Source organism: Neofelis nebulosa, chromosome 13 (genome assembly GCF_028018385.1).
Source record: "Neofelis nebulosa isolate mNeoNeb1 chromosome 13, mNeoNeb1.pri, whole genome shotgun sequence".
Taxonomy (NCBI): Eukaryota; Metazoa; Chordata; class Mammalia; order Carnivora; family Felidae; genus Neofelis; species Neofelis nebulosa.
The window spans coordinates 69,264,858-69,280,354 of NC_080794.1; the positions used below are offsets into that span (position 1 = coordinate 69,264,858).

At 43.4% G+C, this 15,497-nt stretch overlaps 1 protein-coding gene across 5 annotated transcripts in view; it reads right to left on the bottom strand.

Moving 5' to 3' along the window:
- SORCS1 (sortilin related VPS10 domain containing receptor 1) overlaps positions 1-15,497 on the bottom strand; it is a 548,833-nt gene that overhangs the window by 40,034 nt on the left and 493,302 nt on the right. Inside the window, exons 25-27 of one of the 5 annotated variants that reach the window (XM_058697713.1) lie at positions 6,411-6,516; positions 6,128-6,288; positions 1,006-4,298 (exon numbers count right to left, since the gene is read on the bottom strand). In XM_058697713.1, the coding sequence (XP_058553696.1) occupies positions 4,234-4,298; positions 6,128-6,288; positions 6,411-6,516 (332 nt within the window). In that variant the 3' untranslated portion in view covers positions 1,006-4,233. Of the gene's footprint in view, positions 1-1,005; positions 4,574-6,127; positions 6,289-6,410; positions 6,517-15,497 lie in introns of those variants that run through there. The other 4 variants (XM_058697714.1, XM_058697717.1, XM_058697715.1 and 1 more) reach the window with 4 other exon arrangements.

Consider the following 15,497-nt stretch of genomic DNA (forward strand, 5'->3'; position numbering starts at 1 on the left):
TTTTGTATGACTGCCTGTACCCTCGGGGAAACAGGAGATAACTCCTGATCGGGAAGTACAGCACAGGCTCTGGCCTGGAAAAGAATGAAGGGGCAGGTGGAAGATTAGCCTGTGGGAAAAGAAAGGTTAAAGGCCACCTAAAAACAACAGGGATTCTCAGGCATGTTGAGGACAATGCTGTTGAGGCAACACCATTCTGAGCCTGGTGGGTCTTTGGAAGGTTAAGAAAGGTTCTGTCTATACAAAATATAAGGGCAAAATGTTGCCTAAGAAGAGATGCCACCCAAGTAAGTAAGCCACAAGGCTGGAGGATTTGGGATCCAGTCCACCTCGTTGTTTTCCATCAGGTTTAAATCAGCTGTTGAGGCTTCTCAGGAATGACTCACCCACTGACAATACCAAAACTGGAAGTTATCTTCTTCCTTCAGATTGCATGCATGGGGACGCTGAAGCTTTCGTATGTGAAAGTCTTTGATCAAGGTCACACAGCTGGCATAGCCAGAAGGAGAGCTCCACTCTCCTAATTTCAGGATGGGAGCCTCTTTTATGCTGTCATCTGGGTCTTTACCACTCCCCGGGTTTTTCAGGTCATTGTATCACATGGAGGTTCGCTCCTTCAGTAACTACAAGATTTTAAACAATTTGAGTGGGTTTGTCCCATATTAATAAGTTCTAATTTTGAACTGAATATAATGAGCATGTTACACATTCCAAAGTAACCAGTTTGGAGTGATTTTTAAGTAGAATCATGTACTTTAATAAAGCAACAACATTATATAGTCAACTAGAATACAGGTAGAATTTAGGTATTTGTACTCTCCTTCGTTAGCAAAAACGAAAACCAAGCAAGCAAGCAAACAAACAGAAAAACCCTTGGAGACTGTGGTATTTAGTCTATTGTCACATAATTAGCCTTAATAAAAATCCTATAGCTGCATCACTTGTGTATCAAGACTGAATGTCACAGTTGGGTTCGAGATAAAATACACTCCTTGAGGCCAAGACTTTAGAGACATTATCTGTTTAATAAATATGATTGTAAAAGCAATAAACAAGAGCAATTATACATTACACTACATAGTATTTAACAAAAAAATACATCAAAAAAGTCATTTGAAAATTAGAAGTAGTTCCGATACTATAAGAAAACTTTTTTTTTTTTTTTAAATTGGCTTCCTATAAAAATAAGTTGGCAAATGAGGGATTTCAATGCTCAGTTGGAATCCTGGAAAACACAGAACAGCTGCCAAACACCCCATTGCTCTCAAAGTTGCTGTTTGGAACTTCTGAAAAAAAAAGCAAGGCAAACCTCTGCATTTTGGACAGTGAATCCAATTAGGAATAAGGCGAAGGAGAAAATGTTGGCTGGGTATTTCAGGGTAGAGAATGCACAGTTTGCCCTCTGGGAGTTTTGGAAAACATCACAATATCAGATTTTTAGCTTGCCCTGAATTTTCCCTTCCACGCCCATCCCTCGCCACTCACTCCTCTGGCCCACCAAACTCCTCACTGTGTTTGCACCTGCTGTTAGTGAGTAGGTAGGCACTTGGGTCCCTCCCATTTGTAGGCTCTCATTACTACGTTCTCTTTGGGATTGAGCTGGAATGGCAGGGTGCAGAGGTTCCCAAACTTCTGTGTGCATCACAATAACCTGAAGGGCTGGTAAAAACAGACTGCTGGGCCCCTAGCCCCCTGATTCAGTAGGACTTCAGTAGGGGGACCCCAAATTTCTAATAAGTCTGAGGTGATGCTGATTCTGCTGGTCCAGGTACCACACTTTGAGAACCATAGAGCTAGATTGTAAGAACAATGAGGTCCCCTCTGAGCAGTACCTAGCCTCACTAATCTCCTACAGGTGGGAGGGAGCTTGGAGGAGAGGCACATGAGGACCCTGGAGATGCTCACTAGAGAGCTGGCCATCTGTGATCACCTTCCAAAATGCCAGGCATCTCATGTCTACCTCGATTTTTACTTAGGACTTGCAAGCCCATCCTTCCCTACATTTTCTCACATAGTCTTTTCATGTATCCCTTCAACGAGTGGTTTTCTTAATACCTACTCTAGGCAAGGCACTGTGCTAGATTCAGAGGGTTTTTCCATTTCTCATAATTTTCCAATTAAAATTACTTGAACTGCAACTCCAAGGACCCCCTGTGCTGTTTTGAGGGAGCCTCTTTTGGTTTCCCAACATTTTGTCTTCCAGATTAAACTTGGGCGGCTCCAACTGAAGCGGATCGATGAGGATGTGTCCTATGGGATAGGAAGCCTGGCAGGTTGGGGATCAATTGAGTTCTACAAACAGATGGTTGCCGCAGGCATAATCCATTTCCCAGATCCACACTGGGCATCCTCAATCACAAAAACTTCTGCTTGGTTAACTTCTGACTGCAGCTTTGTCACTCTTCTCCTGCCCAGCTACATAAGGTCAGGGCTCCTCAAGACCTTTGGGACACCCCCATTATCACTGGGACCCTGTTATAAACTGTTACTGGCCTGGGAACATGGCCAAGAAGGAGGCTGCTCCCTCTGAGTGGTTTTTCAAAACTGCTTTCTACTATATTTTAGAGTGGGCTTTACCCAACTCATAATCCTCCAAGGGCTTCTGCTGGATATGCTTCTGTGTCATTCTTTCTCTGGTGATTCTTTCATTATTGCCCTGGGCAAACAGGGATTTTTCATGCCTTGAGTCATTCTGCTTTAGTTAGACATCTACCTCCTCCCCTTGAAGCTTATTAATTTTTCCTTTGCCAATACTACAATACTCAGAGATCAGAGATCACACATGTGAAATGTCTGGGTTCCTTCATAACCAAAATTGCATCCTTATGTAAGACAAGACCTCCATATGTTCTCAGACTTTTTGACACTCTTCAATATTAAATCCATTAACCTGCTTCTTCTTCTCGTTAAAATCAGTTTTATTTTACAAATAGTTTTACTCTACGGTGAGAGAACAAATACTGGGTAATAGCAACCATTACAGAAGGAAACTGCCCTGCCACACAGTAACATGTCAAAACATTTCTCGCGAGAATATTCTGGAATCTGCACACGAGAGATTTTTGTTAAGGTGTGAGAATACCACTACGCATCTGTCTGCTTTCTCTTCCAGTGTACATGGCCAGGTCTGAATTGTTTTGCACGTATCAACTCTTTCACACACATTGCATGTTTCCAGGTGAGAAAAGGCAAGGCTATTTGCAAGAGGCAGGTTCTCCAGGAGGAGACAAAGGGTACATGGAGCTGAACCCTGCAGGGCAGGACAGCCTGGTCAGTGTGTAGGGAAGCTGGCATGCTGACGGATCAGAAATTTGAATGTGACAAGGGCAAGGTTGGCAGGCGCCAGGCCAGTATTTAGGAAATACCGAGGTTCATGTCCAGAATCTTGCAACATGTTTGGGAAGAAAAAAGTAGGGGGACTTGAAAGACCACTTGGAAACTGGAAGGAAGAGGTACAAAGACATCAAGAGGTCATGATCACACATGGATAGCAAACACATGGGGAGGCCAGAGGACGGGTAACTGGGATTCTCTTTTCTATGTTGGTTGGGGTGAGAGTAGGGAAGCTGCAAGGGAAAGCCTGGGTGAGGGAAAGGTCCACTTCTCACATGCCTGCCCCCTGCCTGCCTGCATCACTCTGCCTGAGTATATGGAACTTCAACTTGCTTCTTCATCCCTGTGGCCATACAGAATGCAAATAAGCAGCCCTGTGGTCACCGCTGGCCAACAGGGCTACCAGAGATAACTGAGAACAGAAAAATGGCAGTAAGGAAAGTGGAACAGAGAAACAGCTCAGGGTTTCACACTCCTGTGCATGTCTTTGTGTCTTATGAAAGGGGCTGGGGTGGCTAATCCACCCGTCAGCCCGTAGAGCTAAAATAGCTGTTAAATCTAGAGCCAAGAATATTTCCAAAAACACATGCAGATTTCCTTGGCCTCTATATGTTATGAATGTTCTACAAACACGACCGATCAGAAAAAAGAGAGAGAGGGAGAAAGGGGGAGGGGAGTGTTTTTTCCATTAAAATAGAGCACCTGTACACTGCCCCTCCACGCATGTTCTCAAGGTATTGTCCACATGCACAGGCTTAAAGCTAAAAACCCTTGTTGTCTGTGTCTGAAGAATTAAAAAGTCCCGATGCAGTGAGTGTTTGTTTGTTTGTTTGTTTGTATTTTGATTGTTTTTATTTTATTTTTTTTTTGTTTGTTTTTGTTTTTACTGGCGTCCTCCATTCAAACATTTACATAGGTAGGGATTTCTTTTGTGCTTTGATTCTCAGCAACTATGGAAATACTTCCTGGCAAAATAGGAAACAGAACAACAAAGGAAAGAAAAAAAAAAAAACATAAAGTTAGTGGTCATGAAGGATGGTGCACTTGACAAGAGCGAAATTCTTTCCTGATCGGCAGGTCGCCTGTAGCCTTTGGGGGTTTTCCTTAAATTGCAAATTGCGCCCCAGCAGATCCCCGCTTTGGCGTTGAAGGCGGAGTGGCGTGTCTTGCTCTTTGCAATCGGAGAGATGAGTCACCAGGTTGAGTAGAAGGGGAGGGAGGGGAGGGTAAAGCTACTCTCCTAAGAGAAAACGTGTAACACTTACTCACTTAATGACACTGGAAATGGGAAGGTGTCAGAGACTGTGCAGTGTGCTGCCGGGCGCTCCTGGCGAAGGAGGGATCGCCACTTTAATAAAGTCAACGGCGCTGTGCTTCATACCCCGTGGAAATGGGATTGAAAACCAAATGACCCACAAAAATGCGCTTACAAGCTTTAGAAGTAAATAGACAGGGTGAATGCTTCTCTGGACTTAAAGACAGAAAAGCCTTTTTCTCCTGAACCTAAAGCAATTACACACTTATCACCCCGTCTCCCCAAATAAAAGAAAGCACGCTCTGAAAACTGGACCCCAGTTGTGGCCACAGTTGTTATTATTACTTCTGATACAAGCCAGTCACTGCACTGAAATTGTCCCCAATACAGCCAAGAACTTTTCCCCCATCCATTTAAAGAGAGGGCTATGTTTCCACTTAGGTGCTCATTTCGTTTTCTAAGTAGCAGATACAAAATCCTAGGCAATGAATGGCCTTCTAGAAGGCTTGGTATTCTGACATTAGAGGGAGGCATGAATGGTTAAATCATAATTTATCCACCCTGGGCAACAATACAGGATCTAGATGGCAATATTACAACGTCAACTCCTGATTCCCGATGCCAACTCCTGATTCGTGGCAAGCCATGGATCCCAATGGTGGTTCCATGGGTTTGTCGACCTCCCTTGGCAAGTTTCCTCTGCCACAAATAGTAGGGTTCTAGACCTAGCTGTTGGGATTCCCATGCTTAATTCACAGGCAGAGAGACAGAGCTCTACTGATATAGAGTAAGGTCCATTTTAAGACTTCTGATAGGGGACAGGTAAAAATGAGGAAAAAAATCTGCTGATCTGCTCTGTAACAGTCTAGCCCTCCAGTGGTCTCTTTCAGGAAACGTCACTCCTGGAATGTTCTACAAATTTTATGCCTCTTGTCCTCAGAATTCCCAGGTTCCGTGTTTCCTGGAGGACAGTTTTTAGATGACTGCCAAATTAAAAAGAAAAAAAAAAAAAACCAACCAAACAAAAACCCAGGGTCATCAGCCCGGTCCTCCTCTATCATGTCACTTCTCTGCAAGTATTCTGGAGTAATTTCTCCTCCTTCGAGTTGTCTCTAGGTGAGGCTGTCCTGTCTTACCCTGTCACTCCATAGCCTGCTCCTCATAAGCTGCCTGGCCCTCCAGATGACCAGATCCAGCCTCTGAGGCCCGTCCTTCTTGTACATTGTTAGAATAAATGCTTTGCTCTTTGCCCATGAACATTTTTGGAGCCCCATATTTTAGAGGAAAAGTTTTTGCAAAAAGAAGAATAAAGTCACAAGAGAGGGAGGGAAAAAAAAAAAAAACTACATAGGAGCAAGAAGCCTTTTTTTTTTTTTCTCTTATTCCAATGGGAGGAAGCAGGGAAAAAGACATCTTAGCTGTTTCTCTCAGGAATGTTAGAGCAGAAGAAAGTGGTTACGTCAAGCCAGAAAGGGGTTAGGCAGAGTCAGCCATTAACTACCCAGGCTGAACAGCTGAGGGCTACTGGGAGTCATTTACCTATGAGCTGGGAATCCACCTTCTCATCTATCAGTTGGCCAGGCCTCCTGAGTTCAGTCTGAGGGATATGGGGCCTGCTTTCAGTGGGACTGACTCGACTGACCATCTCTCGTTCTTTCTCATTTTGCATCTGGGCATAAACATTAATCCCCGGGATCTTCCTAAAACATTAACAGACAGCATCATGGCTATGCATGGGAGACGTACATCGCGGCATTTCATGCTTCTGAACCTGTCAGGGAGAAGGACAGGGGAGGGGAGACATGGATGGAAGGACACGTACCTTTTAAACTTGTAGATGACGAACACGGCCAGCCCCACAAACACCACTGAGAGCAGCATCAGCATGGCAGACCCACTGTGAGTTGGAGTGAGGTCCACCAGCGGGGCTAGGGGAGAATACAAGGCATGGTCACCGGCAGAGATGGGGGCACGCCTGGCTCTGTAAGAGGCTCACAACTCTCCCCACAGAGGCATGGTGAGTGCCAGGAAACCAGGTGGAGTCTGCACACAAATGAATGTCACACAGCTGACACGTGAGGGGGGCATCGGAGCCTGTCCTAGACCCTAGGATGCTCCAGCTGGCCTATTTAAGAAGTGCAGTGGATGACTGGAAACACAGACCCTGGAGCCAAACTTCGGGGATTCCAGGCTGCTCTCCCACGTGCTGGCTATGGGATTCTAGACACGTTATTTCACTCAACAGGCTTATGTGGTGAGATGAGAACAGCAGTACATATCTCACCAGGTTTTTGTAGGGACCAGTTGAATTAATGTACGTAAAGCACTGATAACAGTACTAGACACGTATTAAGTCTTCTGTAAGTTCCACAGTTTATTACTACTGCTGCTATTTTTTTTAATCAACACCTATAAGACTATAATTACTATACTTTCCTATACTCTCGAATGCAAGCTTTCCTCACACTAAGCAATGCACATCCCCAGAAAAACCAACAGGGATATTTTTATGAATTATCCCCACCCCCCTCTGTCTCTGCAACCATCATGTGAGACAAAGAACTAGAGAGTAATGGAGCATCCTTATCTCTTCTGCACACAGGAAACGGATGGCTAAGTGAGTATTTCACAAAATCAGCCACTGTGATGCAGGCAGGGGGGTGTATGATTCAGGGTCGTCTGTAGAACTTCCCAAAGCCCTGACAGCTCATACCAGGAAAGACCAGCCTCTCAGATGCAGTGAGTTCTCCTCTTGGACCAAACAGATGCATTTGCATCCATAAAAGTCCTCCAGCCCTGAGTTTGCTCTCAGAGCGTAGCATCTCTCTCTCCACCTCCAAGTCCTCTGCAATCTTAGGGTCAAATCTGTTCGTGCTTTAAGGGCTTTGTTTGCAATTAATTTTCAGTCTCTCAAAAACTGACATTTTGCAAATATAGCGTAGCTCAAGCATAAAAGCCAAACCACATGCACACCTTAGAAGCCTGGATGCTGACCTTTATCTTCCATCATTTAAGTCAAGTCTGGTAGTCAGAAATGTGGGTGACCTTCAAGCACCATTTCCCGTGGCTTTTCTCTGTTGAGAGCCAAGAAGGCAACCTTCTCATCACCCAGGTACAAAGGTTCAGGAACTGGGGACTGTATACTGACATTCTCCAACAAGACGCGAGGAAGCCTCTGCTCTGTCTGGTTATTGTATGATTGAGTTCCAGCCACTCAGCACTACTGAAAAGCCATGTTCCAGACACCAAATCATTTTGGTGGGAAACACAGGCCAAGCCCTCTTTCTCAGAAAACAGGTTTAGTTGTTGTAGTAGAATCAGCTTTGAGGAAGCAGGCAAATTAAGCAACCCCTGTGATTCTCTCTCCTGTGTAAGTCGAGCAGCGCTTGTGCTTGTGGTGCCCGTGGGTGAGTCTGTGTGTGAGGAGGCTGTGGTGAGACAGCCAAGGCCAAGGTGCTTCCGGGTCAACATGAGAACATGAAAGTGTCTTTCATTCGCTGAGGCAAACACAGTGCCGTCAGCAAAGGAGTCCAGAAACACTTGAGAACACACACCAGAATTGGCAGGCTGTCCCTGGAGAAGAGGCCACCTTTTGTTTTTCATGGACATTTTCATGACTGACTCACACAAATGGAAAGCGGGGGCAGTGTGACCTCTGCTGAACAGAAAAGAACAGTGAGGCTCTCACTGGTTCATGTCGTTCCAAAGGACACAGAACCAGGAAGTGGAAGTACTAAGCCTTAAACCCGAGCCCTATCCCAAACACACACCTGGGGCAAATTTCAGCAGAAGATACCAGAAATTTAAAAACATACATCTTCTGTCTATATACCAAGAACTGTATCTTCTATATATCTATGGAAGAACTACAGTGTGAGAAGCAAATTAAGTGGCTCCAGCTAAAATATTATCAAGCCTTAACAGGACCAATTAGAATCACAGAGCATGCACTCTTACACTTGGGTGACATATATATGTTCATACATATGGTAATTGTGTGCATGCGTGCATGGTACATGTGCATAGAGAAACGCGCCCAGCACCTGGCTTCAACACACATCAATCCACAGTCAACATTATTTTATTTTTCCCCATCTAGTCCCAACAACCTCAACTGTCGGATTATTCTGAAGCAAATCTTAGCTATCATATAATTCCATCTGTAACTCTCAAAGAGAAGGTCTTGCTCTGTCTTGACATTATCACAATCGTGTCATCACACACAAGGAAATAAAAGTGGGAAGATACTTTATAGGTAATCCTCTAATGCAAACCCTTAGCTTGACAGGGAACACATGCAGGTTCAGGGAGGGGCCTCTGTTTAAGACGGTTTAGAGGCAGGTTAGCTGCATGAGGAAACTTCTCCTTCCTAGCTGCATGCTTTTTCACAAGCAGCAGAGATCAGTGCTATGCAGTTACCAGGAAGGATACTGGTAACTGCTTGAAAGGGCTGGCATTTGGAATAAATGGAAAAGTAAAGAGAGGAAATTGCTTCGGCCAGGCTCTCGCTAGCAGAGAAAGTGTGTGTGCGCACACACGTGCATACACACACACACACACACACACACGTGCGCGCGTGTGCGCGTGCACTCCCTTCCTTTCCTCATCCTCTATCTCCACATCACAGGCTTAAATCATTCAATTCTAAATCATTCCTCATTAAATCATCATTCGTAAATAAGCAGCAATAGCACTGGTAAGTAATTAGCAAAGTATTTTGGGAAAATGAACTTCTGTAATCTGAGTTCTAAAGTGCATGCTGTCTGCTGCCCCCATCTATGCATCACTTAGCAGCATGCGGGTGGGGTGGGGGCAGCAGCAGGCAGAGCAGGGACAGACTGGACGCCACTGCCCTCTGTGTTCCGTGGTGCTGCTTGCTGACCTGGCCCGGGATATAAACGGGCCTATTACTGCCGCACAACAGCAGCTGCATTATCTTAGTTTGCCTAATACTTAGGTGCGTGTGTGTGTGTTCTGCTGAGGAATGAAAACTTGTGATAAATGGGTTTTAGTTTGTTGTGTGGAATTAGCATAAATTAATCCCTCTCCAGTTGCAGCCTAAACAAGGTAGAAAAGGGAAAGAACGTGCTGAGCAGTTTATTTGCCATTATCCACACACAGAGTAAAAGCAGGGACATGTCCGTTCTGTAAGTGAGTCCACATTTTCTAAGCCTGGGTGCTGGCTCACATTGTTTCTGAAATCCTGCGAGGACTCAGAAGTGCACTGAATTATGTTCTATTCATGAGGACCTAGGCTGATTATAGTAATGGCATTGCTTATGAGGATAACAAGTCTTCCTGTGAAAAGTGAACAATGTATATAGGGTGTGCTGAATAAATGGTCATGGCCTATTTGCATGAAAGCAATTGCAAAACTCCATGTCTGGGGTGAAGAAATTGATTATAGTCCCTTTTTGGTACCAGGTTCTGAGTCTGCCACTTCTGAGCTTAAGTGACTTACCCTGAACCTCAATGCCATCATCTACATAATGGAGCTGAAACTAAGTGCTTGTTTTAGAAAGTTGTGAGGATAAACCAAGACGGAATTTTTATAGCACTTGGCATAATACCCAGCACATAGTATGCGCTCAATGTTTGTAACACTGTCCTGTCTTTGCTATTGTATCCCGAAAGGGTCTTCTATAGAAAACAAGCCTCGATGGATGATGGAATTAACCATGCTAGATAATTTTGAAAATTCCCCATCTTAGAAATTTGCAATGCTCATCAGTAATTAAACTTTCACAGAAGTCCTGCAAGAAAGAAACTCATTGAACTCTACCATAGTGTTTCCCAAAATCATATGGCCAAAGACCCTTTGCAGACCTAGGTCCCATGCAACATACTTGAGGAAGAGCTTCATACTGGGTACCACCTCCCCCTTTGCTACAGGCTTGCCCCTTTGTTTGGTCTATTTCCATGTTGTAAATATGGTGGCATCAGCCGGTGAAGCAGTGCTAGAAATCCTTAGTGCTGTCTGTACTCTCGTCCTAGCAAAGGGACTTTCTTGGAGAACTCCTACCTGCACTCTGACCCTGAAACCCTGAACTACATTTCAAATTCATTTGTACATTTCTAATGCAGGACTTAGTGCTGTCAAGAAACTCACAAAAGCAAGTTTGCCAAGCTTTGATTTTCTTTTTGACTCTCCTGCCACCAAAGCAGACCTGAGCTGGGCTTTAGTAACATGTCCAGATATCATGAAATCCACGTGATCTGAAATCTCTTTTCCAGAAATTAAGGTGATATGGAAATGGTACAAAGATAATCTAGAATGCAGAAAGAGCAACAGGTTTTCATTTACAAAAACACTTTTTGTTTCTGTCAGTTCAAATCCAAACCCAATCATGAGAGCCATAAGGACTGCCATACCGTAATGAGATAAAGCCACAATCCTGGAGGCCTAATGGCCAGATTGTGTGAGAATTCCAGGGAAGGCACTAATGCCTTCACAATGTGAAGCATTGCTACTATTTTTAAATTGAAGATAGTCTTCAGGAACGTCCAGCCATAGAGTTTAGGTCACTTGGACACGTAAGGACAACTATGGGTGATTCGAAGACAAAACTTATCACTGTAGTTGACAGACAAGAAGAGAAAGGTGTATTTTCATTTTCTAGGGTTGAAAGTTCCAGGGTTGAAAATCTTGCTTACTTTGTAAAGTGTTTCTCAAAGTATAAATTTATAGACTACCCGAATCAGAATCACCTGGAGAATGTGTGAAAATGCAGTGCCCTAGGCTTCACCTGAGAAAAGGAAAATCCGTATGTCTTTGAGAATCGATCTCAGAAAACTATATGCAACATGCTACACAGGTCACTGTTGTGCACAACAGTTTGAGAATACTGCATGCAAGGTCCCACCTACTATCACTCATAAAACATCCAGTCCTTATCTTTAGAGTGTGCCTGACCTTTACATTCTCTGGGTCACTAAAATAAGACAAAATAAAAGACATACCCCTTGATTGCTAAACGTAGCTTAACCTCATTGTAACTTTGGGAGAGCCTGTTAAACTACCTAAGCATTTCCAATCTCCTCTAAGAGAGTGGGCAGCCTTGTGGAGATTGACTGTATTGCTGGATAAGTTCTCTACCCATCTTTGTATCCAAGCCCTCTACAATTTGAGTTTGAAGCTTTTCATAACAAGAGGTGAAATCTGTTTCCTCACCCCTTGAATCGGGGCTAGTACTACAACATGATATGGCCATGGAATGAAATGGGAGTGAAAGTGTGTCAATGTGAGCTTCAAGGCCCCTGCACTTTCCCTCTATCTCTTGGAATCCTGTCATTGTCATGTATAAACACACCTAGAGTAGCCTGATGAAGCATGACAGATCACATTGATGAGAACTTAGTTCTAGAGCAGCCTACAGCCAGCAGACCTGGCACATGGGGCAGCCCAGCTCACTAGATTCAATAATAGAAGCCACTGAATTTCTGGGTGATTTGTTACGCAGCAATAGCTTACTAATACCTTCTCTCTTCAAAATTCCTCTCTACTGGTTAAACACCCAATTCGTAATTCTTTTTTTTTTTTTAATTTTAATGTTTATTTATGTTTGAGAGACAGAAAGAGACAGAGTGTGAGCGGGTGAGGGGCAGAGAGAGAGGGAGACACAGAATCTGAAGCAGGCTCCAGGCTCCAAGCTGTCAGCACAGAGCCCGACGCGGGGCTCGAACTCACAAACTGTGAGATCATGACCTGAGCGAAGTGAGACGCTTAACCGACTGAGCCACCCAGGCGCCCCACCAATTAGCAATTCTTATGTTTGGGCTCTACATTACCCAATTCTTGCCACGGAACTCTGTTCCCACGGGCAGACTGGTGGGACATAAGTAAGATAACCATAACTATTCTCTTCTAAACCAGAACACTTTACTGATGAAAAGGAGTGCTTTTAAAGCTTATGCACACACTAGAGATACAACCCAGAGTACTCCTGTTCACCTCTAGGTAGAAGAAACTTAGTGTCTAAAAGGTAGCTTGTCCTAAGTCTGGTGTCTTCTCTGTATTTTATATGTGTTCTCCTGCCTTCCATTTCATGCCAATCTCCCTGGACTATGTGCCTTGCCTTCCCTTTGGGGAACTGTATCTCCTGCATCCTAACTATTATTTCTATTTCCAACCTGATGCATATTTGTACCCTGTATCTGAACTGTTCATATGATCCCTCCCCCTGACAATATTCCACCTAAGAGTTTCTAGAAACATCCTCAGGCCAGGCCAATTCAGGCCAGTTACCATGTAGACATTTAAGGCTTTTTTCTTTCTTTCTTTTTCTTTCTTTCTTTCTTTCTTTCTTTCTTTCTTTCTTTCTTTCTTTCTTTCTTTCTTTCTTTCTTTCTCTCTCTCTCTCTCTCTCTCTCTCTCTCTCTCTTCTTCTTCTTCTTCTTCTTCTTCTTCTTCTTCTTCTTCTTCTTCTTCTTTTTTTTTTTTATGGGGCCAGAAACATCTCAGGAAAATATGGTGAAGAAAGAATCTATTAGAAGCTAAAGAGCAACCTCAATGCTGGCCTCTGATATATTTATGAAAATAACACATTCATGCGATCACATCGGGGAAAGGAGTATGTTTAGATATGCTGGCACCCGTTATTACCTGCCATAAAGCCATAGTGGCTTAATAGTTGTCGAAAGCCACTGAATCCACATGACTGTGAAAAAGCCTAAATATTTGCAGAGGACAAAAAGCGTTTATTTGGGGGAAAAATAGAAGAAGGGAAAAATACTACTAGGATGACTTTACTCACAAAGATTTGTGAATGATAACTGTGTAGATAACAAGGCAACCGGAGACTAAAGGGATGGATGAATTTATTGGCTGTGGAAGAATTTCACTAGTACCAATTTCATCCCTAAATGGAAAATGTTATTGCAACAATTTATTTCACTTTACAGTTCAGAGCCCTACAACTCCACAATATGGCATCTGCATCCATAATGATGTGACTTAGATGATATTGTACTTTCTAAAGCTTCTCAACTGGTGCTAATTCCACCTTCAAGTGCAAAGTCTCTTTCTCAATGTGAAACTGTTGCGCACAATTCACGATGTATCCTGACCTAGGCTGAAATTCTGGTTCCTTACCCCCTCCCACATTTACTCATAACATATCCAAGGGTAGCAACTGAAGCCCGGAAATATTAATTCTCTAATATCTCTGCGATAGTTATCTTTTTATTACACCTAAAAAAGAAATTGAACCAGTCAGCAGCAACGATGGAGGCCAAGATAACACAAGATAACAGTTTTATTAAAAACCCACACATATCCTTGACAAAGGACAGCTTTCCTAAACCTAAACAGCTTCAACAAGGCAACTGCTAGACAGACAGGATGGGATGGGCGTAGTTTGTATTAAAAAAAAAAAAAAAATATATATATATATATAGCCTGGAATTTGAGGCTCTTCCTTTGAGCAATATTAACCTTTCACATTTTTTATCATCTGCGTCCAAAACTCTGGAGGAGCAGTGACCCCGCTGGAAAGCTGAGGGTAGAAGATCACCCTGGTTCTCTAACACATGCAAAAAATACAGTGAAATGCAGAGGCATCATTTTCTGCTCACACTAGCACATTAATAGGATCTAGATAATACAATTTGTTCAACTTTCATAAAACTCATGGCTATTCAATTACATCTGCCACTAAGATTCTAGTTCACACTTTAATCATTTTTCAACTGCCTCTCGGCCACAGCTCTTGGCTGGCCTTTGCCATTCATCTAGATAACGGATATAGTAGATCTCAGATTCACAGACATGTTTCATTTTTCCCCCCTTCCTCCCACTGCCATCTACCCATTCTGCCAATTAGGTTGGCTCCAGATATGCGGAAAAATTAGATTTTAATGTTTATTACTAATTTCCTCCTACACTTAATATCACAGGCCTTTCTTTTTTAATGCGTGCTTCTGTTTTAGTGGATGCCCTGAGCTATAAATCAGATTTATTGCTGGCGACAGACACGCACATTCCCTTGTTATACAGATGGAGTTGTGCCTGTAAAATGCTCTATGGGAGTGGTTGGTGAGCCTGGGGAAAGACCTGGCTGTATACACATCATTTGGGGAACTTGTTAAAAATGCACATTACCGGGGCGCCTGGGTGGCTCAGTCGGTTAAGCGGCCGACTTCGGCTCAGGTCATGATCTCACGGTCCGTGAGTTCGAGCCCCGCGTCGGGCTCTGTGCTGACAGCTCAGAGCCCGGAGCCTGTTTCAGATTCTGTGTCTCCCTCTCTCTGACCCTCCCCTGTTCGTGCTCTGTCTCTCCCTGTCTCAAAAATAAATAAAACGTTAAAAAAAAAATTAAAAAAAAAAATGCACATTACCAGTATCACTCCTTGGGATTTGATTTATGTGCAGCAAGACTTGAAAAACCTCTACTTTTGTGAAGCTGTCTAAATAATCAGAAAGCAGAGTTGGGTCAAGAACAGATGCTTTATAACTGGGTTCGTCTACACTGGCTTATACAGTCTTTCCAACCATACATGTTTTCAGGGAAGGATCAGTTCCAGCACTTCTAGCTCTTGTAGGTCCTCTCTGTGGCAGCCACACCACGTAAGTTTCAGTTTATTTGTCCAATAAGTCATTCCTGTGAGATGCAAATCATCCCCGTGGTGCTGTTGTTTGTAATGTAGTGTGAATCAATCTAGTTAGGTTTTCTGTTCTCAAATAAAATAGTACCCCTTGCTTGTTCAGCCTTTAACTTCCATTCTCATGCAGAACCTCATCTCTTCTACCTTGAAAGAATCAACACATTTTTAAGCTGTTTTCCCCCACTCCCATGGCCAAATATAATCACTGAATTTACTCATGACTGTGGGTTCTCACCACAACAAAGATACAGAGTTTGAAATAGCTTAAAAGATTTGTACCAGCAATTAGGGCTTTGATCTATCCACT